The sequence below is a fragment of the Rhincodon typus genome, chromosome 5 (assembly GCF_021869965.1).
Source record: "Rhincodon typus isolate 14 chromosome 5, sRhiTyp1.1, whole genome shotgun sequence".
Lineage (NCBI taxonomy): Eukaryota > Metazoa > Chordata > Chondrichthyes > Orectolobiformes > Rhincodontidae > Rhincodon > Rhincodon typus.
The window spans coordinates 89,318,727-89,343,980 of record NC_063336.1 but is presented as its reverse complement, the minus strand read 5'-3'; the positions used below and the strand labels follow the sequence as shown (position 1 = coordinate 89,343,980).

The following is a 25,254-nucleotide window of genomic DNA, read 5'->3' as shown; positions in this document are numbered from 1 at the left end:
TTGAAGAAAGATTAGAGGCATATAGAATGAGAGAGAAAGAGGATGATTAAATAAGACAATTTGAAATTGAAAATGGGAAGCTTCTACATGAAACTGAAAAGGAAAGGTGCAAGATTGCGAGATGAGACATGGTCTTAGGCAGTTAATTTTTTAATACCATTTTTACCCTTTCTGTTCCAGTTAATAGGCTTCTCCCTCTATGTTTCCATATGAGGCATTTGTGTTCTTTTTTAAAAAAAATCATATTGTGTTATTTCCTTTTTCACCCCTTTTTGATCTTTTCAATAGTTTGTTATTTTTGTTCAACCCGATTTCACTTTTATTCTTCTACTTCCACTTAATTTGTTCTTTTTGTTAATTTTTTTCAATTTTTGAAACATTGAGTTCTGTGTTTTCTGAACAAGCCATCTTTGCTCACGTGTTAGGCCTTTCATTGTTTTAACTCCTGCGTTGGTGGTGTGTTGCAGTTTACTTGGAGTCTGAGCTGCTGTGACACTATGTATTTTTATATATATGCCATAGTCTGGAGCTATGGACAATGCTGTTGGAGGTTCCAACTTACTTTTCATTTCTTGGAATCATTCCTAGTCTTACTGCTTTCATTAGCATGTGTCGGAAGGATTGGCAGTTTGCGACTCAGTGTTTGGTTGAGTTATGAATGCATCTTCCTTGTCCTGGGGTAGAAAGTGAACTCGGAACTTCTGGCTTAGACACAGCGGTTCTATTATGTACCACAAGATCAAATTCTTACTGTAACTCCTTTAAAATATTTCATTCAGAAAGATTGAAGTTTATGTGAAAGAGTGCAAATGGAGTTAATCAAATACTTTGTGAAACATTGTAGTGAATAGGATACCTCGGCTCCTAGACATTTCTTTGTAATGTGGTTCATAAGAAGTAAATAATGAAAGTTGCTATGTTTGGTTGATATTTAATAATCTTACTCAACTCTGTGTGCTAAGAAATGAGTAAACTGCAGAGTTCCAGTTCTTCTTAAAATTCTTATAATAACTAAAGTGTTTCAAAAACAGGAGTAAGGCTGTAGTTAAATACTTTTTATTATTGAAGCCCAAGATTGTAGAGAGACTGAGAAAATCATTCAGTCCATCTGGGCTATCTTCCTGTTTAGCTCCATGTATTGCAGGTGACCTATTCTACTTTCAGGGAAGAAGGTGATATTAGTATTCAGTCCAAAGATGGACCAATTAATGGATGCATTTTTTCATGGTTGGCTACAATGTGTGTCTTTATGCTACAGGATTGAAGGTGGGGGAAAAAATCATTTGGTAGGTAGGGCAAGGGGGTAGTGATGGTGTTTGAAAGTAAGTTATTAAGATGCACTCTTTTTGACCAGGGAAGATCCTTAGATCCACATGATAATTTTTTGGGCTTGTTTGTGAAGGATTTTATGTTTACTTTTGCTAGGCCATTGATGAAGCAATCAGTGACTCTGAGGAATCTCCAGCAGCCAGCACATTTGGGAAAACCCACTCACAAGTAAGCTTTATGAATACAACATGAATAAGTATTGTTAAAGTTGTGATATGCAATTATACAATTAACATATATAACATGGTTTACCTTCACACAGTTCCTACTTGAATCAGAGAGTCTCAGGCAGCAGTCTGAGGAACTGTATGCTACTATTGAGCAATTGCTCAAGGATCCACTGCCAATGGTAATGAAGGAATTGAGCAAACACTTTTCAGTCTTACTCCCTGCTCCTACCAAACTCACGTTAACTTTTAACAATGTCTTCACATTTCACCCTCCCCTCTTCTAGCGTTCCTCGAGTTCTACTCCCAACTCCTTGCAGAAGCTTCAATACTCAGAAGCACACAAAGTACGTGAGTGAGAATGCATGAATTGTTGACACTTGCATTAACCTAGGAAGTTTGATGTTTTTGCTGAATTGGTGGAGAAACTCAGCAGGTCTAACAGCATCAGTGGGAAGAAAGAGCAGTTAACTTTTTGAGTCTGGTGACTCTTTATCACAACAATAAGAACATGTACATTTGCTGATTTACTGTTTAAATATTTTCAGTAACATTTTAAAATTTCTGTGGAATCAAACACTTCATTTGCTTGTTTCATCAAAATTCTGTGTCAAAATACTCGACTAAATACGACTGCAAGTTTTGTGAATTTTTGGTTCTGATGTCTTGTGCAACGAGATGATGGTTGTTTTGTATCTTATTGATCAGGTTTTATTTTTGTGGTGATGCTATGGTTATTATTGTAGATAAATTGTGTTATGACCTACATGTGGGAATAACCCTAAATAATCACATGAACTGAATTATGCCCCTTGTGGTGAAACTGTGGCTTTAAAATGTATATTTTGTCCAGTTTTTTTTATGAAGAAAGGTTGAAACACAGGTAATGAGAGGTCTGCTTAAAGACAATAAAGTAAACAGCTCGTCAAACTTTGGGTTTTTTTCTTTAAAGTGGAACAATAGAAGCAGCCTGAAGGGGTCGGATCAAGCTCCCACAGAACCAGGATTTTTAGTTTTAGCTTTCAGCAGTTCCTGGGGTCTTGAAGCTGAATGTGGAAATTTTTATTTCTCTCTCTGTTACAGCTAAAAGTTGGGGTTCTCTTGTGAAATAACTCCCCAGAGGCTGATATCCTGTCACCGTGTCACCCTTTATATACACATGCATAGTACTTGACACTGGTCCAGCTTCCTCAAAGCCAGTTGTCAGAGTGAACAGAGCCTCTGACATTCCTGTTTATATCTGTCAGCCACAGTTTCCTGATTGGGGTTGTTAACCCGATCCAATCAGGGAAAATATATTCTATGGGGTCTGCCTGGCTGACTTTGTTACAGTAACGACATCCCTCCCCCTCTAAGTCTGGGACATAGAGCTGTTCTTTTTCTTGGAGTTTCTCCTGGGGCATTTTTGAACCTGGTCCAGTTCCTGCGACTCAGCCTTAGATACAGGCGACATGTATCGGACTGTGGTTGCATGTTTATGTATCAAAAATGTCACCACGTTCAGGCTGGAGGGAAAAGGGAAGACAGAGGTGAAGGTTGGGGCTGATGAAGCTGCAGTTCCCCTCCCTGCGATGATTGTGAAACAGGACTTTTACTCCTTTGATATGTTCACCAGACTTAACTCCTTACATACCTGGCACTGCTTCCCTATTGTTTTCTCTTTCAATCTTTTCCTACTGTACCTTAGCCAAATCTATCTTCATACCCCTGCAATTGTTTTTATTTAATTTTATGACACTAGTTTGAGAACCACATTTCTTGCCTTCAAACTGAATGTGAAATTCTTGCATGTTATTATCATTGTTTCCTAAATGTTCCTTTAAAGTTAAGTGTTAATCCTATAATCTAAAATGGCTGGTTCCCTGGTTGGTTCTAGAATGTACTGTTCTAATAAACTCTGCAGAATATATTCAATTAACTCACTCTCTAAATTATCTTTATTAAATTTGATGCATGTAATCCATATGAAGATTAAAATCACTCATGACTGTAGGAGTACGTTTTTTTAAACAAAATCTTATTTCTTGGTTTATATTCTGTGCCACCATTTGATTACTGTCACAAGGCTATAAATCCCTCACACCAATGATTTTTTCTTTGCTGTTCTTATCTCCACTCAATTTTGATCTTCCCAACCAAGCTAATTTATCATGACTTGTACTAGTCTTACTCTTTATTAACAGAGCTACTCAGCTACTTTTTTTTCCACCACTGACCCCCTCAAATAACAAACACCCATGAATGTTCAGAACCTAGCATAGTCACTTTCAGGCCTTGTTTCTGTAATGATTATCAGAAAATGCTCATTTACTACTATTGGTACTATAAGTTCATCCATTTACTTTTTGAAATACTACGTGCATTCAGATATAAAAAAACTTTCAATACTTTTTTAACATTTTTTCCATTGTGACTATTTGCTTGCTCTGTTTGTATGCTTATTTCCTGTCAAAATCACATTTTTCTTGGTATAATTCATTCATGGGTTGTGGGTATTACTGGATAGGCAGCATTTATTGTCAATCCCTAATTGCCAGAGGGCAGTTAAGAGTAAACCACATTGCTGTAGGCCTGGAGTCACATGTAGGCAGAACCAGGTAAGGATGGCAGTTTGCTTCAGTAAAGGACATCAGTGAATCAGTTATCTCATTATCGTTACCATTTCATTTCTCCACACTGTCTTTTGCTTTACTTTAAACTTAGCATATCTACCCTTACATGAGCCCTCTTCTCTGCTACTTGGTTTAAAGCTCTGTCCTGCATGCCCTAGTTATATAGCTCACCTGGACATTGGTTGTAGCATTGCTCAGGTGAAGTCTTTCCAAGAATACTGTTCCTACTTTCCCCAATGCCTCAGGAATCTGACTGCATTTCTCTCACACCAATCTTTAAGCCACGTATTCAATGCTGTGATCTATTAATCCTATGTCAATTTACTTATTGTTCAGTAGTTAAGAGATTTGAATTTTAATCATTTGAATTAAGTTTATTGTCACGTACTCATGTGAGTACAGTGAAAAGTTTACAGGTCAGTACTTACGGCACCATCTTTGCTACAAAAGTTCCTAGATTTGGATCTTAGTTACAAAATGGAAAAATAAGGAAAACAAAGTTTGAAAAAGTTAAATATTACAGTCCTTTTTACTAAAAAGTAGAAAAACAAAGAAACACAATTAACAGTTCGACGCCACAGTCCATAAGCACGTAGCCATTCTGAGCTGTCACTCCTGACAAGGGCTTGATCTCCCCTGCTTCCGGCTTGCTGTCATCCCAGGCTGCCTGCTCTAGCTGCCTTGCAGCCCGTTGCTGTTACCGCCACCATAGGCTGCCTACTCCCACTCTTCACCGCTGGCCACCTTGAGCTGCCTGGTCCCGCTCTTGTCACCAGTTGCCCCGGGCTGTCTTCTCTTTAACGTAAACTCCCAAAGATAATTTAAGGATCTGTAGTAAAATCATAGTTCTTATGAAAGGTTTTTCAGCTTTTGCTTTGCCTTGCAGACCTATTTGCACATTGGTAAGTCTTTTTTGACCACTAAGTGATTGCCTCAAATGTCATTAATGAAGAATGCTACCTCCCCATTCTGTTTCAGATGAGAATTAAGTGTTGAATATTTTTCTTTTTCAGGCCATTAATCCTGTGCAAAAATCAGTTGGGAGAGAAACTAAATATGTAAGTTTTTCTTTGTGATAAATGTTGAATACAATTTGATACTTTGACTTGCTAGGGAGGATAAATTGAGTATTTGGTAATCAAAATGCAACCATGTAGGATTAAATTGGTTCTACTTTTGCTGTGCCATGCCTCTCAGGAAAAACTTACTTTCTTCCATCAAATAACTTTGCTGATTTGCTTTATATAAAATATACATGTTTCATTGTGATCAACCCCAATCATTGACTGGCTGTTTAGAACCACAATCAAATAGGGCTTGGAAAAATTGGGATAGGGTAAGGTTGGTGACGAAGCTCAGGGTTCAGAGTTCTTTGGATATTATATAAAAAAGGACAAAAATCTAATTCGAGCATAATAACACCTGTTTGTACCTTCGTGGAGTCCTGATGTTCCTGCTGGTCTATAGTCGAAGCAACAACAGATATTTTTCAGCAAAGATGTTAGAAATTGGGAAATAAAAACAAAATTAGAAACGCAAGTAGAAAGGACCTCCTTTTTAAAACTATAACCACAAATACTCCATTTTATATATATTTAAGGTATTTAAAAGACAAGTAGACGTCCTTTCCAAGATCGATGGAATTAAAGAAAAGTAATTAGGGCAACCAGCTATGGCTCAGTGGTAACAAGGTGTAGAGCTGGATGAACACAGCAGGCCAAGCAGCATCAGAGGAGCAGGAAGGCTGACGTTTTGGGCCTGGACCCTCCTTCCGAAGTGGGGGAGGGGAAGGGGATTATGAAATAAATAGGGAGAGAGGGGGAGGCCGGGGAGAAGATGAAGTTAGGAGAAGATAGGTGGAGAGGAGTCAGACAGGTCAAAGAGGCGGGGATGGAGCCAGTAAAGGTGAGTGCAGGTGGGGAGTTAGGGAGGGGATAGGTCAGTCCAGGGAGGACGGACAGGTCAAGGGAGCGGGATGAGTTTAGTAGGTAGGAGATGGGGGTGGGGCTTGAGGTGGGAGGAGGGGATAGGTGGGAGGAAGGTCAGGTTAGGGAGGCGGGGACAAGCTGGGCTGGTTTTGGGATGCGGTAGGGGGAGGGGAGATTTTGAAGCTTGTCAAGTCCACATTGATACCATTGGGCTGCAGGGTTCCCAAGAGGAATATGAGGTGCTGTTCCTGCAACCTTCGGGTGGCATCGTTGTGGCACTGCAGGAGGCCCAGGATGGACATGTTGTCTGAGGAATGGGAGGGGGAGTTGAAATGTTCGCGACTGGGAGGTGCAGTTTAGTGCGAACCGAGCGTAGGTGTTCCGCAAAGCGGTCCCCAAGCCTCCGCTTGGTTTCCTCGATGTAGAGGAGGCCACAACGGGAACAACGGATACAGTATACCACATTAGCAGATGTGCAGGTGAACATCTGCTTGATGTGGAAAGTATTCTTGGGGCCTGGGATGGGGGTGGGGGGGGGGGGGGGGAGGGGTAGGGGCAGGTGTAGCACTTTTTGCAGTTGCCGGGAAAAGTACCGGGTGTGGTGGGGCGGGAGGGGAGTGTGAGCGGACAAGGGAGTCACGGAGAGAGTGGTCCCTCCGGAAAGCAGATAAGGGTGGAGAGGGAAAAAAGTCTTTGGTGGTGGGGTCGGATTGCAGATGGCGGAAGTGTCGGAGGATGATGCGTTGGATCCGGAGGTTGGTGGGGTGGTACGTGAGGACGAGGGGGATTCTGTTTTGGTTGTTATTGCGGGGAGGGGGTGTGAGGGATGAGTCGCGGGAAATGCGAAAGACAGGCGGAGGGCGTTCTCAACCACTGAGGAGGGAAAGTTGCGGTCCTTGAAAAACAAGGACATCTGAGATGTACGGGAGTGGAATGCCTCATCCTGGGAGCAGATGCGGCGGAGGCGAAGGAATTGGGAATAGGGGAAGACATTTTTTCAGGAACGTGGGTGGGAGGAAGTGTATTCTAGGTAGCTGTGGGAGTCAGTGGGCTTGAAATGGATATCGGTTTCCAGGTGGTTGCCAGAGATGGAGACAGAGAGGTCCAGGAAGGAGAGAGAGGTATCAGAGATGGTCCAGGTGAACTGCAGGTTGGGGTGGAAGGTGTTGGTGAAGTGGATGAACTGTTTGAGCTCCTCGTGGGAGCACGAGGCAGCGCTGATACAGTCATCAATGTAACGGAGGAAGAGGCGGGGTTTAGGGCCAGTGTAGGTACGGAAGAGGGATTGTTCCATGTAACCCACAAAGAGGCAAGCATAGCTTGGGCCCATGCAGGTACCCATGGCCACCCCTTTTGTCTGTAGGAGGTGGCAGGAATTGAAAGAGAAGTTGTTGAGGGTGAGGACAATTCCTCCCACGTTCCTCCATGTACCACCCCACCAACCTCCGGATCCAATGCATCATCCTCCGACACTTCCGCCATCTGCAATCCGACCCCACTACCAAAGACATTTTTCCCTCCCCACCCTTATCTGCTTTCTGGAGGGACCAATCTCTGCGGGACTCCCTTGTCCGCTCCACACTCCCCTCCAGCCCCACCACACCCGGCACTCTTCCCTGCAACCGCAGGAAGTGCTACACCTGCCCCTACACCTCCCCCCTCACCCCCCATCCCAGGCCCCAAGAAGACTTTCCACATCAAGCAGATGTTCACCTGCACATCTGTTAATGTGGTATACTGCATCCACTGTTCCCGTTGTGGCCTCCCCTACATCGGGGAAACCAAGCGGAGGCTTGGGGACCGCTTTGCAGAACGCCTACGCTCGGTTCGCACGAAACAACTGCACCTCCCAGCCGCTAACCATTTCAACTCCCTCTCCCATTCCTCAGACGACATGTCCATCCTGGGCCTCCTGCAGTGCCACAACGATGCCACCCAAAGGTTGCAGGAACAGCACCTCATATTCCGCTTGGGAACCCTGCAGCCCAATGGTATCAATGTGGACTTGACAAGCTTCAAAATCTCCCCTTCCCCTACCGCATCCCAAAACCAGCCCAGCTCGTCCCCGCCTCCCTAACCTGTCCTTCCTCCCACCTATCCCCTCCTCCCACCTCAAGCCCCACCCCCATCTCCTATCTACTAACCTCATCCCGCTCCCTGGACTGACTTATCTCCTCCCTAACTCCCCACCTACACTCACCTTTACTGGCGCCATCCCCACCTCTTTGACCTGTCTGTCTCCTCTCCACCTATCTTCTCCTAACTTCATCTTCTCCCCGGCCTCCTCCTCTCTCCCTATTTATTTCATAATCCCCTTCCCCTCCCCCATTTCTGAAGAAGTGTCCAGGCTCCTCTGCTGCTTGGCCTGCTGTGTTCATCCAGCTCTACACCTTGTTATCTCAGATTCTCCAGCATCTGCAGTCCCTACTATGGCTCAGTGGTACCATTTTCTCCTTTGTCAAAAGATTGAGCCCAAGTCCAACCCTGGGACGTTCAGCACAAAATTAATGCTGTTATTTCATTATGATACAAACTGAGTGCTGCATTGTCAGATGTGTTGCCTTTTGAATAAGGCATTCAACATTAATAAGTATTTCTAGACCTACATTAGCCTAATGAATATTCCTTAAAGGGACCTCTGAAAGAATCCTCCAGCATGCTTTTATAATAGCTCAGTGTAGAGCCAAGAGGAGCAAGAATGTTTGTCTTGTCACTTTGTCAGCACTGTGAGCATAATTGTTCTGCAGTCACTCCATCTACTCCACATTACAAGCTCCATTTGAACATCTTCCACTGTGGTCATACCTTTGAAATGCTACCACCCAAACAGCTAGCCAAAGCAGAGCTAAGCAAAGTAGTGAGCGAGCTCTGGAAACACAAGTAGTGCTTGAAGCTTTCTGCAATTAGGACAAGAGTGTCCAATTATTGTCACGCATTTCTGAACAGAAAGGAATAAGATGAAATAGATGGTCTCTGGTTGCTGGTTGTGGTGAAATCGTAAAGCTCTTTAGTTGGTATGCCTTCTTTCTGCCATGATTTGAATTTACAAACTTCTGGCTCAAAGTTTGCGTACGATCCTTAGCCAAGCTACGATGGTTCTATGATCTGTTCTTAAACATCAGGGATAGAGTTTCGTCTTTGGGTACAACTTGTAATCTGATGCAACTTTTACTTGGAACTGTGCTGTTTTCCAATTATAGGTTTTTCTCCTCAAATTTATTCAGATATTTAAAACCATAACACCTTCAACGATCCCTTACAATAGGCAATGTGCAAGAACGTTTATGCTAGTTTATTTTTCCTGCTTCAAATTTTTCCTGCTTCAAGTTATTCCTTTATTATATTCAAGAGTGGAAAACTGGTACATTTTTATTACTAGTACAACAATATTTTACATTTGTAAAGCACATGTAACATGTTAAAATGTTTGACGGAGCATTGTCATCTAAAATCTCACACCACTTCATGTAAGATACTAAGGAAATTGGTTATTGTTTGGACAAAAAGATGATCTCAAGGAGCATGGCAAAGGTGAAAATTGAGGCAGAAAGTTTCATGGCGAGATTTCTAGAGTTTAGTTCCTTGACAGCTGAAGGCATGTCCACCAATGTTGAAGCCTTAAAATTGGCAATGCCCAATTTGGAATTGGAGGGGTGCAGGTATCTCAGTTGTAGATCTGGAGGAGAGGCTGTGGTTGGATTTGAAAACAAGATGAGCATTTTAAAATTGAGATCTTGCTTAGTCGGAAGCCAGTGTAAGTCAACAAACAGAAAGATGATGGATGAAGCTGGAACTGGATTTATCATAGCACAGTAAACATTTTTAAACAGTGTTCATTTTTCACCTGGGAATAACATGGCTTAAAAACTAAAGGACTTAAAATTGATATTGACCATTTATTTTCATCAATATATAGTCATCAGTTACTTAAGGTAAATATTTATAAATTTATACCTAAAACTACAGCTAAAATTTGAAAAAACAACTTTAAGGTTATACAATGGTTATGGTCAGTAGACATTTGCATTCAAATTAGTTTGTTCCAGAACTGTGACCAGTTTTGTGAATGGGACCAGCTTCCTACTTGAAGTTTATATGACAATTTTTTAAAATCTTGGAAATGCAGCATGCACTCATTTAAATTTGCATTTGAAATTCTGTAATCTTTCTCATTAGTATGGCTGATTTCAGTTGGAATGCACTCATTTTACCTATTGGGAACTCAAAATGGGCAAACCCAAATGCTATTCATAACAAGGAAACAAAAAAAAAATTCATAAAATGTGTTCTCCCAGTAAGGTACTTCCTCGGACTGGGCCCATTACAGACTGAAAGGAAAAAAAAACACATTTTAAAGTCAAGTAATACATGGAAACAAACATATGTATGTACTGGAACTCCATTTTGAAATGTACAACATGAGTCAGATCAGTATGAGCCATTTGTCAGTTTTACTTCTTTGTTCTGGGGATTTTTTAAAAAATTAAATACGTAATGGGCTGGAGTTTTGATTCATGGATTCAGACTACAGATCTAATCCTGAATCTGTACTGCAAACAATGTAATAGATTCTTTTATGTTTTTGCAATTGAATAACAAAAAAAAATGGAATAGAATTGTGATCTTTGTTATTAGAGTAAAGCAAGGAGCAGCATATCAGCTGCCTTTTGCACTAATATCCTGCAGTTCAAAATTCAAGGTGAATAATGCAATTATTTGGCATGTTAGAGTGCAGTACTTTTTTAAGTACAGAAGGTAAAAGCATCATTTGCTGCACCACATTTAAATGAAGATTCTGGTGCATTGTTGGAATACGACCATTGCCTACTACCATCTCAGTGTATTTTATTTTGTGCTGCCCATGACCACTAGAGTTAAGTTGTTTGATCTGTTTCCTTGCAAATACCCTGCTGCTCTCTGCAACTCGTTATTCTTACTGCTTTGTAATGTCTTTCTGTGTTTTTCTTTAAAAACAGGCTAACCTCTATCTGTCAGCATCGGAGTCCACGGAGAGTACGCCTGTAAGTACTCCTTGCAACCTTTCCTCCTGGCTGGTGAGAATCACTGTTTACTGAGATTTCTGTGGGTGTTAACCATTCATCACCATAAGCAGCAGCAGTTCAAACTGTTTCTCGGTATCTGGTTTCTATTCCTGAGCACGTGTATAGTGGACGAAGCAATATAAAATTTAGCCTTAGCTGTGGATATTTTGGGGTGAACCTTTCTCTGCTAACATGATAAGGAAATAGGCAAGGAAGTTTACCATTACCTCCTTATCCCAAAATGCATTTCTTTCAGTTTTCTCCACCCTATCTGCATGTGTAAATAATGGACTGGCATGGGTTTCAGGCTCAATTCCCTTTTGTCAATCTTTCTTCTTCTACTTCTATACACAATCTGGGGAATTGTGAGGGTGGCTCAGCATCATCTTTTTATTCATTTATTCACTGCGTTCCTGCATTCTACCTTGAACCAGGGTTGATCTCATGGCTTGATGGTAATGGCAGGGTGAGGGATATGCTAAGTCATAAGGTTGCAGGTTATGTTGGAGTACAGTCCTGCTGCTGGCTCAAAGCATCTCATGGACAGCCACTGGATGATAGATCTGTTTAAAAATTTAGCAGTTAGCACAATGGATGGTATCCCAATTGTAAAGACAGAACTTTGTGGCGGTCACTTGTAACAACATCATCATGGACAGAAGCATCTGTGGCAGGCAGGTTAGTGAGAATGAGGTCAAATATGTTTTCCCTGTCTTGTTCATTCCCTTATCACAGACCCAGTTTAGCAGCTATGTCCTTTAGGACTTAACCAGCTTGGTTAATTATGGTGCTGCCAAGCTCTCTTGGTGATGGACATTGAAGGCCACCACCTAGTATACCATTGTGGTAAGAAGTATCATAAATACTCTTCTTTCAGAGAGAGTATGCAACAGTCCCCTCCTTTCTCCATTTCTGTTTCCTCTACAAATTTTGTGATATCTTGGCTGAGGCATGTTGTATTGTATCTGCCAGGTATTTTTCCTCTAACTCATTTGTCTAAATCACCTTGAAGTATCTTGACATCCTATTCACCATACAGTTCCATCTAGATTTTTTTTTGTTGTCAACAAACATGACACTTGATTTCCTCATGTAAATTGTTGATATGTATTTTGAATAGCTGGGGCCAAAGCACAATTCTTGTGGTAACTCATTTGTCACCACCTTCCACCCCCAAGATGACCTGTACATACTGTTTCTTGTTTGCTAACCAATTCTCAATCCATGCTATTTTTTTACCACCAATCCTACATGCTTTGATTTTCTACATTCACCTCTTCCTGACTTTGTGTAACTGCATTGGTATTTTAAAGTGTTCCATTATCACATCATTATAATTGACTCCCTACTATTGATGTTATGCCTACTGGTTTATAATTCCTAATTTAATCCCTCAATCCTTCTTAAACAATGAAGTTGCATTCATCACCTTCCAATCTGCCAGGACTGCTCAAGAACCTTTAGAATTTTGGAAACTAACAATGGACGTATCCACTAGTTCCATATCACCTCTTTTAATACCCTGACATTTAGGTTATCCGGCCCTGTGGCTTAATTTTTTTCAGTCCCATTACATTTCTTTTAATGCTAATAATTTTCTTTAATTCCTCCTTCCTAAATGACTTGCTTCCCTAGCATTTCTGGGAAATTACTTGTTTCTTCTTCTGCATAGATGACAAAGTAGACGTTTAATTCAATTATGTCAGGGTCACTGGGTCAAAATCCTGGAATTCCCTCCGTATTGGCTATGACAGTGTGCCAACACCAAATGGACGGCTTTGGAGCAAGAAGGCAGCTCACTATCACCTTCTCAAGTGCAACTAGGAATGGGCAACATGTGCAAGCCTGACCAGCAATGCCCACATTCCTGAGAGTGAATAAAAAATGCTGTGCCATTTCCTTGTTCTCCATCACCCATTCTCCTATTTCAGATTGTAAGGGGCTTACATTTGTTACATGATTTCTTTTCTTTGCACATTCTTACAAAAGCTCTTACTGTCACTTTTATGTACCTTGCAAGTTTATTCTTATACTCTGTTTTCCCAACTTAATCCACTTTATCTAAACTGCTCGCAGTCTTCAGGCTTGCTACTTTTCTGGGAACTTCATATGACTCTGCTTTGGATCTAATACTATTCTTAATTTTAGCTGTTAGCACTGGTTGTGTTCTTTCACCCAAAAGAAATATACAACTGAATGCATTTGTTCCTTAAATATTAACCATTGACTACCCACTGCCATGCATTTTAATGTAGTTACCCAGGCTGTTGCAGCTACCTCATCCTTTTCTACTTTTGGTATTTCCTTTATTTAAATTTAGGACCCTTGTTTTAGATTGGACTACTTCACTTTTTATCCTTATGAAAGATTCTAACATGTTATGGTCACTTTTTCTGAAAAAAGACCTCTTTTCACAAGATTATTAAATTAACTGCTCCTCATTGCACAAACCAAATCTAGGATAGCTTGCCCTATATTGATCCCTTAAGGACTGGTGGAATATAACGTCTTATACACACTCGTGGTATTCATTCATCACAATATTATTGCAAATGTGTTTGTCCAGCCTATATGTAGTTTAAAATCACCCACAATTACTGTAACACTCTTGTTTCATGTTTCTCTAATTCTGTTTAATTCCACAATGCCAAATCAAATCAACAGACAATTCCCAATAACATTTTCTACCCCTTGTTGCTTCTTAGCTTCACCCAGACTGATTCTATATCTTGACTTCATGTGCCAATATAGCTTCTCATTATTGTATGAATTTCAACTTGCACTAATAACACCTTTTTGGTTTTGGCTGTCCTTCCTACTATGTCATACATGCTTGCAACTATTTGCGCTGTTAATTTGTCTACCCTAAAACTGTTGCTCTGGTATTCAAAGATAGTACCTTTAGACATGTCTTTGACATTTTTATTTTCTACATGATTCTAGCTCTTGTTTCCTCTGTCTTCCACTAATGCTTTCTACTTTTCCACATTTCATTTGCATCGTTGTTTCCTTCACTCATGTCTCCCTGTTCAGGTTCCTATCTCCTTGCCACTCCATTTAAACCTTTCCACACTACAGTAGCAAATACTCTGGTCGATATTAATCCCAATCCTGCAGGGTTGCAATCCGTCCAAATCGTATAGATCCCAACTTTACACTGAATAGGTCCCAATGCCTCAAGAATCTGAGGTATTCAGTTACCCCATTTCCCAACGCAGATGTGAAGCTAACTGTTCTGTAATTCTCTGGTTTTCCTTCTTTGCCGTTAAAGCAGACTAACGTGGAATTTTCTATCCAGAGTGATGATTACTGTATCTAGGTAACTAGACACCATAGCAATAATATTTCAATGTGTTCCCTTACTTTCTTTAACTCTCAGATGGAAGCTGTCAGATTCCAGGATTTATCACTCTTAAATTCCATTTATTTTCTCTTTGCCAATGTTTTACTTAAGTTAATTGTATTCAGTCCCTGTCCCAAGTCTACTATTACATTTCCTCAGGACTTCTGGCAAGGTATCCTCCTTTTCTATTGTAAATACTGAGGAAAAGTAATTATTTATCATGTCTGCCATTTCCCCATAATCATTGCCAATATCTTCACTTTCAGTTTTTATTGGGTCAATATTTCTCCTGACCATCTGCTTTTTCTCTATGTAACCATAAAATTTCTTCTCATTGATTTTGATGCCCCTGGCCAGTTTCCTTTCATAATCCCTTTTGGTAGCTCTTAGAATTTACTTTGTGGCCCTTTGTTGGTCCTTGAATCATTACTTTTGGCAAATCTGTACATTTTTTTTGCATTTTTGTAAGCTTTCTTTCTGTTCTTTTCATGCCTTTTCTCTATTAGTTGTCCATGGCTACTTTTTCCTGTGAGGTAGAGTTTCCCCCTGCAGTGTATAACCTGTTTTGTATAAAGTTAAATGCTTCGTCCATTGTTCTTAGTTGTTTAATCCATTAGCAGATTCTCCAAATTTACTGTGGACAGTTTGTCTTATCTCGTTAAAGTTGGCTTTACCCAAATCAAAAACTCTAGTTGCCGATTCATGCTTTTTGCTTTCACGCATTACGTTGAACTTGAACATGTTATGATCACTAATTGATAAATATTCAGGCACAGTTATGTTGCTGATTAAATCTGGCCCACTACTGAATTCGATATTGCTTGTTCCCTTGTTACATCCAGGGTATAGGGAACTATTGTAATATCCCAGACATGCTCCAAAAATTCACTACTTTTCTGACAGATGCTTGCCTTCCTTCCCCAATCTAAGTTAAAGTTATAATTCCCATTAGTACTGCTCTGGCTGTGCTACACACTTGACTAATTTCTGTATTTATACAGTCTAGTTCTTCAGAGTTGCTAGCAGGGCTCTATACACAACACCTATTGCAGTTTTAGATCCTTTACCAGTCCTCAGTTCAACCTATATGGTCTCCACTGAATGCTCTCCCCTCATTATATGCTCGCTCACCATTGAAGTAATGTTATTTCCAATCAGTGAGGCTACTCCACCTCCTCTGTCGTATTCCCTGTCCACTCTTTATACCTTATAACATGGTGTATTTAGTTCCCACTCAACTATCCTGCAGCCATGTTGCAGTAGTGGCTAATATATCATAATCTCCAGTTTGAATTTGTGTGTGAAGTTCATTTAATTTATTCCTTATGCTCCATTCATTTGTATTTAGAACTCTTATTTGGGCCATATGCTGCAACCTGTCTCTCAGTACTGATGTTTTATTCACCTGTTTATTATTTCTGCCTTCAGGTTTAATCAACTCTCTTCTTATAGTCTTGCCATTGCCTGCCATACCTGAAGTAGGATTCCTGGCTGCTTCTTTACTTTCTATCATGTTACTTTATTTTAAAATTTTACTTATTTTAAAAATATATTGACTTCCCCCAACCTTTCCTCCGCATTTGCTAATTTAAAGTCCTTGTGACCACCCTATTTAGCTTTTCCACTATGGTATTGATCCCAGTTTTGGTCCTCTCCATTCAATGCCAATATCCTGTCAAACAATTTGAGATGTCCCTTTCTTGGCACCAGGCAGACACACCATGTAAGACTCAATCTTGCTCAAAGGATGTTGTCTTGTGACCCCAGTTATAGAATCCTCTACCACTGCCACTTTTATTTTTGCTCCTTTGCTTGAATGGCCTCCTGTACCACAAGTGCAGTTGCCCATCCTTGCAACAGTCCCTTTCCTCAAGCAAATATCTGATACCTGTTTGATAAGGGTCAAGAGCTAAGGATCCTCCAGTTCTAAATTCTGCATTCCTTTACCTGCCTCGCTTGTAGTCACACCCTCCTGTCTTTCTCTCTCCCCTGCTCTTGGTAAGTATGTAGGTCTCAAGCCTTGGCTGCAGTTTTTATTTCCAGCTCAGTTTTGGTATCCTTCCCTGCTGGCTTCTCTTTTCCCTGATGCCCCAAATTCATTAACACCTTCCTTTGATATTAAATAGCAGAAGCAAAGAGACCTTAGAGTGTCAGTTCATAGCTCCTTGAAAGCAGAGTTTCAGGTAGATAGGATAGTGAAGAAGGCGTTCAGTATGCTTGCCTTTACTGGTCAACGCACTGAGTAAAGGAGTTGGGAGGTTATGTTGCGGCTATACAGGACATTGGTTTGGCCACTTTTGGAATACTGCGATCAATTCTAGTCTCCCTTCTTTGGAAGGACGTTGTGAAACTTGAAAGGATTCAGAAAAGATTTACAAGGATGTTTGCCAGGGTTGGAGAGTTTGAGCTATAGGGAGAGGCTGAACAGGCTGGGGCTATTTTCTCTGGAGCGTCGGAGGCTGAGGTGTGGCCTTATAGAGGTTTATAGAATTGTGAGGGTCATGGATAGGGTAAATAGACAAGGTTTTTTCCCCAGAGTCCAAAACTAGAGGGCATAGATGTGAGGTGAGAGGAGAAAGATTTAAAAGTGCCCACTGGGGCAACTTTTTGACCCAGAAGGTCGTACGTGTATGCCAGAGGAAGTGGTGGACGCTGATACAATTACATTTAAAAAGCATCTGGATGAGTATATGAGTAGGAAGGGTTTAGAAGGATATGGGCTGGATGCTGGCAAATGGGAGCAGATTTATTTAGGCTATGGATGAGTTGGACTGAAGAGTCTGTTTCCATGCTGTACATCTCTATGACACTAATAGGAGAAGAGGAAGGACTTTTCACCAAACTCCAGTTATATTCTAATGCAACAAAGCAGCAATGAACGAGGTCCCCTTCGTGGCCCCAAGTCAAAGTTTATGTAACTGGATTAAATCAGTTGCTTAATTAACTGAATACCCATAAATTCCTGTTTTAAAACTGTAATTAAATGCATTTAATCAAAAGAACAACTTTTTTTATTTTCTAATTAAACTGTTCAGAGGAGCAGGTGAGTCATAAACCTGGGTTTCCCGTCCATGGGTAGGGACGCCACCACCGTGCCACAATGGGACCACAAAAGAACAATTAGTAGTAAGTTGCTAAAATTAAGGAACAGACCTCACTTTAGATTGAAATTAGCCTTTATATGGAATTATTCCGTAAAATATACCCCTTCAAACTCTGTTTCACCAAACTCCAGTTCCATACTAATGCAACAAAGCAGAACTCCAGTACAGACTTGCACTACGTGGCTGGTATTTTTACTCTGTGAAGTGGTTGCATATTGCCTTCTGCCTTTGCACCCTTGTCCTGCAGAACAACAACCGCATTGTACTATCCTTAAAGAACTCAACCTGCTGTCATATTTCCCTAGACCTGGAACACAGATTTCCAGTAGCTGCAACTGGATACACCTCCATGGTCACCCCCAAACACCGGAAGTGTCTCCAACTTCCCACATTGCATAGGAGGAGCATAATACCTGATCAAGCTGCCTTGCCATGTCTTATTCTTAAATTATCCCCTTTCCATTTAGTTCCTCTAGTTCAAAGATTGCCAGGGACTGCAGTAATTGAAATGAGGTCAGCCTGGTGGACCTCGTAGAATATGAGTTCCCTGATTGGGGCTGATAATCTGGTCCAATCAGGGAGGCCTGGCTGACAGATAAAAAGAGGAGTGTCAGACATTCTGATTCTCTGAGAGCTGGCTCTGACAGAGCCAAATCATTGTCAAGGACTTCTCATGGGTACATATTTGGTGTGGGATGTCAGCCTGTCTGGATTAATTCTGTAGCGATGAGAGTGGAATTAATGCTGTAACCATGCAAAAGCACCTACTAGCTGAAACCCAACTGGATCTCAAACAGGCGCTACAACAGACTTTATTATTTGAAAATGGGACAAGTGGAGCACGAGTTTCGGTGTATTCCCATGGAATTGGACACCCTTGTCAGTCTGACTGAGCTTGGTGAACACCATTTGAGTGAAGCCAACTGAATAGCCACACTCAGGACAAATCCTGAATGGAGGGACTCTAGGTCTGTCCACAGAAAAACCCCAAAACAAAGCCAAGCCCAGGCTAAACAGTTAAAATTTTCTTCAGGATCCGGGTCGGCACATCATTATAGTTACTGCTGGTATGTGGACATGAGACAGCAAAGGAGTCCCACTAGATCTAAGCTGAGTAAGAGAGCTCATAGGCTGGTATCCAGGAGAGTGCACATCCTGGACAGTCCACCTACATCTGGTTTGGAACAGTTAAATTGCTTAGCGATATCAAAATCAGAACCAATCAAAATAAAAGTGGTCACCAGGTTCTAATGGAGGTCGACACCAGTGCGGCTGCATCAGTGATCACAAAACCAGTCTTTAACAAAATTCGCTCTGGACTTCAACTCCTAAGCTCCCACAAGACCTCGGCTAAACTGAGAACCTATACTGGGGAGCCTTTACAGATTAAGGGTGTACCTTTGGTTCCGGTCTCTTATGAGAAGCAGTTGGTTCAGTTACCAATCATAGTAGTAAAAGGCTTGGGCTCAAACCTGATGTGGTGAAATTGGTTGAGAGAGCTTCACCTTGATTCACCAAACATTTATCAATTTTAAAAAAAGGCTGCTTGAATGAAATCCTAATTAAATGCTTGGACATCTTTCAGGAAGGTCTAAGAGCTATCAAAAGAGCCAAGGCCACCCTGCATGTTGACCATGAAGCAATTCTGCAAGGCCCACCCAGTGCCATTTGCCTTATATGCAAAAGTAGAAGCAGAAACCAGAAGCCCGGAAAGTTAAGGAATCATCAACCCAGTCCAATTTGCAGAATGGGCAGCATTAGTCGTGCGATTGTGAAGCCTGATGGGTTGGTTCGCCTTTGTGGGGATTTCAAGTAAACAGTAAACCGCTTATAAATGCGCAATCCCTCGCAGAAAGCATTTATACACAAAGCTGGTGGGAGGCTGTCCTTCACGAAACCGGACATCAGCCACGGATGCTTGCAATCGTGGTTAGAAGAGCATTTCCAGAAGTATGGCACAGTTAATATCCATAAGGGTTTATGCCAATATACGAGAATGCCATTGGGCATATTGTCAGCCTGTGCAATTTTTCAGCAGACAATGGAGAACATTTTACAAGGTCTATCCCAGATCTCCATTTATCTAGATGACAAGCTAATAACAGGGGAAGACCAATAAAGAGAACTTGAACATAGTTCTTAGATGGTTCTCCTGGATGGGCGTATGCTTAATAAGGGAAAATTGTGTGTTCCAGATGCCCCAGCTCACATGACTCTACAGGGGCTTATGTCCTTCCTTGGGCTGGTGAATTATTATGGAAAAGTCACACATAATCTGGCCTCCATCCTGGCACCTTTGCATTAACTCCTAAAAAAGAGTCAGCCTTATAATAATGTTTGCATAGCTAAGCCATAGCTTTCAGGAAAGTGAAGAAACAGCTATTATCTTCTAAGGTCTAAGGTTTTGGAGTAGATCTGTAGCTCGGGTTGTGGGTGTTGAGGTTGGTTGGCTCGCCGAGCTGGTTTGTTGTTCCGCAGACGTTTCGTTACCGTACTTGGTAACATCCACAGTGCAGCCTCTGATGAAGCATCGGTGTGTTTTCCCGCCTAGTTTTTAAACTCTGGGGTTCGTTGCGATGGATTGCCTCACTTCGGGTTTCCTCCATAGTGGAATGTATATGGGGTCGAGTTCAATGTGTTTATTAATAGTATGCTTCGTGGAGTGCCATGCTTCCAGGAATTCTCATGCTTGTCTCTGCCTAGCCTGTCCCAGGATCTTGGTGTTGTCCCAGTCAAAGTGGTGGTTCTCCTTGTTCATATGGATTGAGATGAGTGAGTATCGGTCGTGTCTTTTTGTAGCCAGTTGGTGTTCATGTACTCTTGTTGTTAGCTTCCTTCCTGTTTGTCCGATGTAGTGTTTCTCGCAGTCTCTGCAGGGGATCTTGTAGATGACACTGGTCCTGTCCATGGCGGGGAGTGGGTCTTTAGTTCGGGTGAGCACTTGTCATAGGGTTGATGTGGGCTTGTGTGCCACTCTGATGCTTAGCGGTCGTAGGAGTTTTGTGGGGAGTTCGGACGTGTTCCTGATGTAGGGTAGTGTGATGAGTGTGTCGGGGCGTGTAGAATCTTTCTGATGCTGTTCCTGTAGGCATCTCCTGACCAAGGTCTTTGGATATCCATTATCCTTGAACATTTGGAAGAGGTATTCTTCTTCCTCTTGGCGTAGTTCCATATTGCTGCAGGGTGTTGTTGCCCTTTTAAATAGTGTTTGCACGCAGCTTCGTTTGTGTGTGCTGGGATGGTTACTATTGAAGTTCAATACCTGGTCTGTGTGTGTGGCTTTTTTGTGGAAACACTACGTCGGACAAACGGGAAGGAAACTAGCAACAACAGTACATGAACACCAACTGGCTACAAAAAGACACGACTGATACTCACTCATCTCCTTCCACATGGACAAGGAGAACCACCGCTTCGATTGGGACAACACCAAGATCCTGGGACAGGCTAGGCAGAGACAAGCACGAGAATTCCTTGAAGCATGGCACTCCAAGAAGCATACTATTAATAAACACATTGAACTCGACCCCATATACATTCCACTACGGAGGAAACCCGGAAGTGAGGCAATCCATCGCAACGGACCCCAGAGTTTAAAAACTAGGTGGGAAAACACACCAACACTTCATCAGAGGCTGCACTGAGGATGTTACCAAGCATGGTAATGAAACGTCTGCGGAACAACAAACCAGCTTGGCGAGCCAACTAACCTCAATATCCTCTAAGGTGTTGGCACACTATTATCCCAAGTGAGATCTTTTATTAATATGTGATGTCTCCCCGAACAGCATTGGGGTAGTATTAGCTCATAGGCAACCCAATAGGGAGGAACGCCCAATAGTGAATGCATCCAGGACTTTGGCTAATGCAGAGCGTAATATGTTTAGATAGAGAAGGAAGGTTCATCATATTTGAAGTCAGGAAGTTCTACCAATACTTTTATGGACGGAAATTTGTAACAATAATAAACTACAAGCTCCTACCATGTCTACTTAAAGAAATACAGCAGTGCCGCCCATAGCTTCAGGCTGAATTCAGTGGTGGGCTCTAATACTAAGTGCATATAATTACAAGTCGGAACACCGTCCAGGAGGCCAAGTAGCAAATGTGAATGCATTGACCCGTCTTCCACTGGTGGAAACATTACTGGTGGTACTACCGCTGCATGAGTCTGTAATGGCTTTAAATTTTCTGGACACACTTCCAGTCACAGCTGACAAAATCAGACTTTGGACACGGAAAAGCCGTGGCAAAACTGAAACAGCTGGTGATGTTGGGGTAAACCAAAGGGCTATCACAACCAGAACTGAAACATTTTCGGATCTGGAGAGACCAGATCATGGTACAGGACAGCATATTACTATGGGGAGCCAAGGGTGATTGTCCCGACCAAAGTTCGCTGCAAGATATTGACTAAACTCCTCCAGGTCATCCAGTTGTCTCCAAACTGAAGATGTTGGTGAGAGATATGTCTGGTGGCCAGGCATGGATGCAGAAATAGCCACATTGTTGGAGTAATGCCCAGCGTGACAACAAAGCTAAAAATTAGCGCCAGCAGCTCCCTAACATTTGTGGGAATATCTGAGTACACCCTGGACTCAGTTACACATCAACTCTGCAGGTCCTTTAACAAGCTCATTGTTCTTAGTCATTGTGGACGCCCACTGAAAGTGGCCAGATGTAGATAATGTTCATTTGTCAAACATGGCGATGACGATAGAAAAACTGTGCGCATCTTTTGCAATACACAGGCCATTACAGACTCATGCAGCGGTAGTACACAGACTTCTGGAAGTGTTGGTCACAAATAATGGGCTATCGTTTACTAGCAGGGAATTTGAGTTTTTCCTGAAGCATTGTTGTTCCATCCTGCTTGTTATTTATGTGTCTCGGTTTGCTGGGGTGGTTGGTATTACTTCCTGTTTTGTTCTTCAGTGGTTTGTATATCGGGTCCAGTTCAATGTGTTTGTTGAATATGGGGTCCTTTACATTCGTCATTAGCTATCACAGGGTGGTTGTTGGTTTATGGGCTGCTGTGATACCTAGGGGTCTGAGTAGTCTTGTGATCATCTCTGATATGTTCCTGGTGTATGGTAGAGTGACTGGTGTGTCTGGCCATGTTGTGTCTTCATGTTGTGGTCTGTCGCGGACGTAATGGTTGATTGTGCTTTTTGGGTATCCATTCCTTTTAAAAACAATAAAACTAATGTAATATGCAAAATACCATGCAAGGACTGTGAGAAACATTACATAGGCCAAACTGCAAGAAAGCTGACAATAGGGATACACGAACACCAACTAGCCACCAAGAGAAATGACCAATTCTCACTGATCTCACTACGCACGTACTAAAAAGGACACAAATTCGACTGGGACAACACATCCATAATAGCACAGGCCAAACAGAGACATACCAGGGGATACCTGGAGGCCTGGTAATCCAACCAGAACTCCATCAACAAACACATTGAACTGGACCCAATATACAAACCACTGAAAAACTGAACTAGAAGTGATGCCAGCCACCCCAGCAAACTGAGGCATATAAATAACAAACGGGACAGAACACCAATGCTTCACTGGAGGCGCATTGATGATGTTACCTAGTAAGGTGACGAAACGTCTGCAATCAAATACACTGGCTTGGCGAGCAAGTCTGCAACCTCATCCACCACCTCATACACCAGCTTCAAATCTTCTTAAAAACTTTAAAGATTTCCTAAAGTTGAATGGAATTCGACCTACAAGGACAGCTCCCATACCATCTATCATCGAATGACCTGGCAGAATGAGCACTCCAAACTTTTAAGACAGGCTTGAAGAAGCAGCCTGCAGCTTTGCTGGATACCAAACTGTCCTGATTCCTATTTGATTATAGGACCACCTCGCATGCAACTACAGGGATAGAAGATCTGCACCAGGTTAAATCTGATCTTCCCGACTTCCAACTAACCAAACAGCTAGCTCCTTTATCTGTTGTAGCGCAAGAACTAATGCTAATCAGTTCTAATGAATCAGAAAAAAAAATCTGACACAATCTACTGTCTGAGGTCATTTGTTACCAATTTGAGTAGATCAGTGATAGTCTGACCTGCTGCACACCCCAATTTTCCCTCTGGCATCGGAAGTCTCCCATGTGGTGGAAATCTGCCTGAGAGCCCTGTTTACATGGGAAATTATCCCAGTTGATGGTTAGAAAGTATCCATTTTGTCATGTCCACAACACCCTAAGATATGTGATAAATTGTATTAAAAGCTTCATTTTCTTGTTTAAACTTAAAAATGAATTTTGCTGCTGCCGATCGCATGATACATGTTAATTACACTTCTAGGAAAGAACTAATGAGCATTGACCTTGCAGTCCACAAACATCAAAAGTCCAACAGACACGATGTTCTGACGAAGGGGAGCTTTGGAAACTCATTACACCTGAAGTGGCACTAAAAGCTCACTATTAATCGTAAAAAATTGAACAATAATCATAACTGGAGACAAATAAACTCCTCATTAAATTGAAATTTGATGCATTCAGGAGCAGCCACTTGACCAACACCCACAGTAGTCTCTGGAGAGGTTAACTGCAGTTTTTAGACACAATTGCTTCAGCCTAATAAGGATTAAGTTATTTTTAACCCTGTCTGCTCAGAATCTAAGGCCTGCTATAGCATCACAGCTAAACTCTGGTTAAGCCTGCTGAAATATTACCTTCTTAGAAGTCTTAATTCTGAAAAAAATATCTTATCCGTATGAAAGGTGAATTAATCTCATATCGTTCCAACTTCAGTCATTACAAAGGAGCTATGCCACAAAATCCTGCCTTCAGGCCGCTGCATACGCCTGTATTCACACTCCTGTGGAAAAGAATATCCATGGGGCATTGACACTGAACACTTTCTGGACTCTGAGACAGTAGGAACTGCAGATGCTGGAGAATCCGAGACAACAAGGTGCAGGGCTGGATGAACACAGCAGGCCAAGCAGCATCATAGGAGCAGAGAGGCTGACGTTTCGGGCCTAGACCCTTCATCAGAAAAGGGGGAGGGGAAGGGGGTTCTGAAATAAATAGGGAGAGAGTGGGAGGCGGATAGAAGAGGGATAGAGGAGAGGATAGGTGGAGAGGAAACAAACAGGTCGAAGAGGCGGGGATGGAGCCAGTAAAGGTGAGTGTAGGTAGGGAGTTAGGAAGGGGATAGGTCAGTCCAGGGAGGACGGACAGGTCAAGGGGGTGGGATGAGGTTGGTTGGTAGGAGATGGAGGTGCGGTTTGAGGTGGGAGGAGGGGATAGGTGGAAGGAAGAACAGGTTAGGGAGGCAGGGACGAGCTGGACTGGTTTTGGGATGCGGTAGGGGGAGGGGAAATTTTGAAACTTGTGAAATCCACATTGATACCATTGGGCTGCAGGGTTCCCAAGTGGAATATGAGTTGCTGTTCCTGCAACCTTCGGGTGGCATCGTTGTGGCACTGGAGGAGGCCCAGGATGGACATGTCATCTGAGGAATGGGAGGGGGAGTTGAAATGGTTCGCGACTGGGAGGTGCAATTGTTTATTGCGAACCCAGCGTAGGTGTTCTGCAAAACGGTCCCCGAGTCTCCACTTGGTTTCCCCAATGTAGAGGAAGCCACACCGGGTACAGTGGATGCAGTATACCACATTGGCAGATGTGCAGGTGAACATCTGCTTGGTGTGGAAAGTCTTCTTGGGGCCTGGGATGGGGGTGAGGGAGGAGGTA

General features: G+C 42.1%; 1 protein-coding gene across 1 annotated transcript in view; it reads left to right on the top strand.

Annotated features, from left to right (window-relative positions):
• Positions 1-25,254, top strand: part of LOC109924999 (muscular LMNA-interacting protein) — a 92,617-nt gene that overhangs the window by 20,100 nt on the left and 47,263 nt on the right. Inside the window, exons 4-8 of the mRNA XM_048597097.1 lie at positions 1,426-1,497; positions 1,592-1,678; positions 1,784-1,843; positions 5,122-5,166; positions 11,013-11,057. Of these exons, the coding sequence (XP_048453054.1) occupies positions 1,426-1,497; positions 1,592-1,678; positions 1,784-1,843; positions 5,122-5,166; positions 11,013-11,057 (309 nt within the window). The remainder of the gene's footprint in view (positions 1-1,425; positions 1,498-1,591; positions 1,679-1,783; positions 1,844-5,121; positions 5,167-11,012; positions 11,058-25,254) is intronic.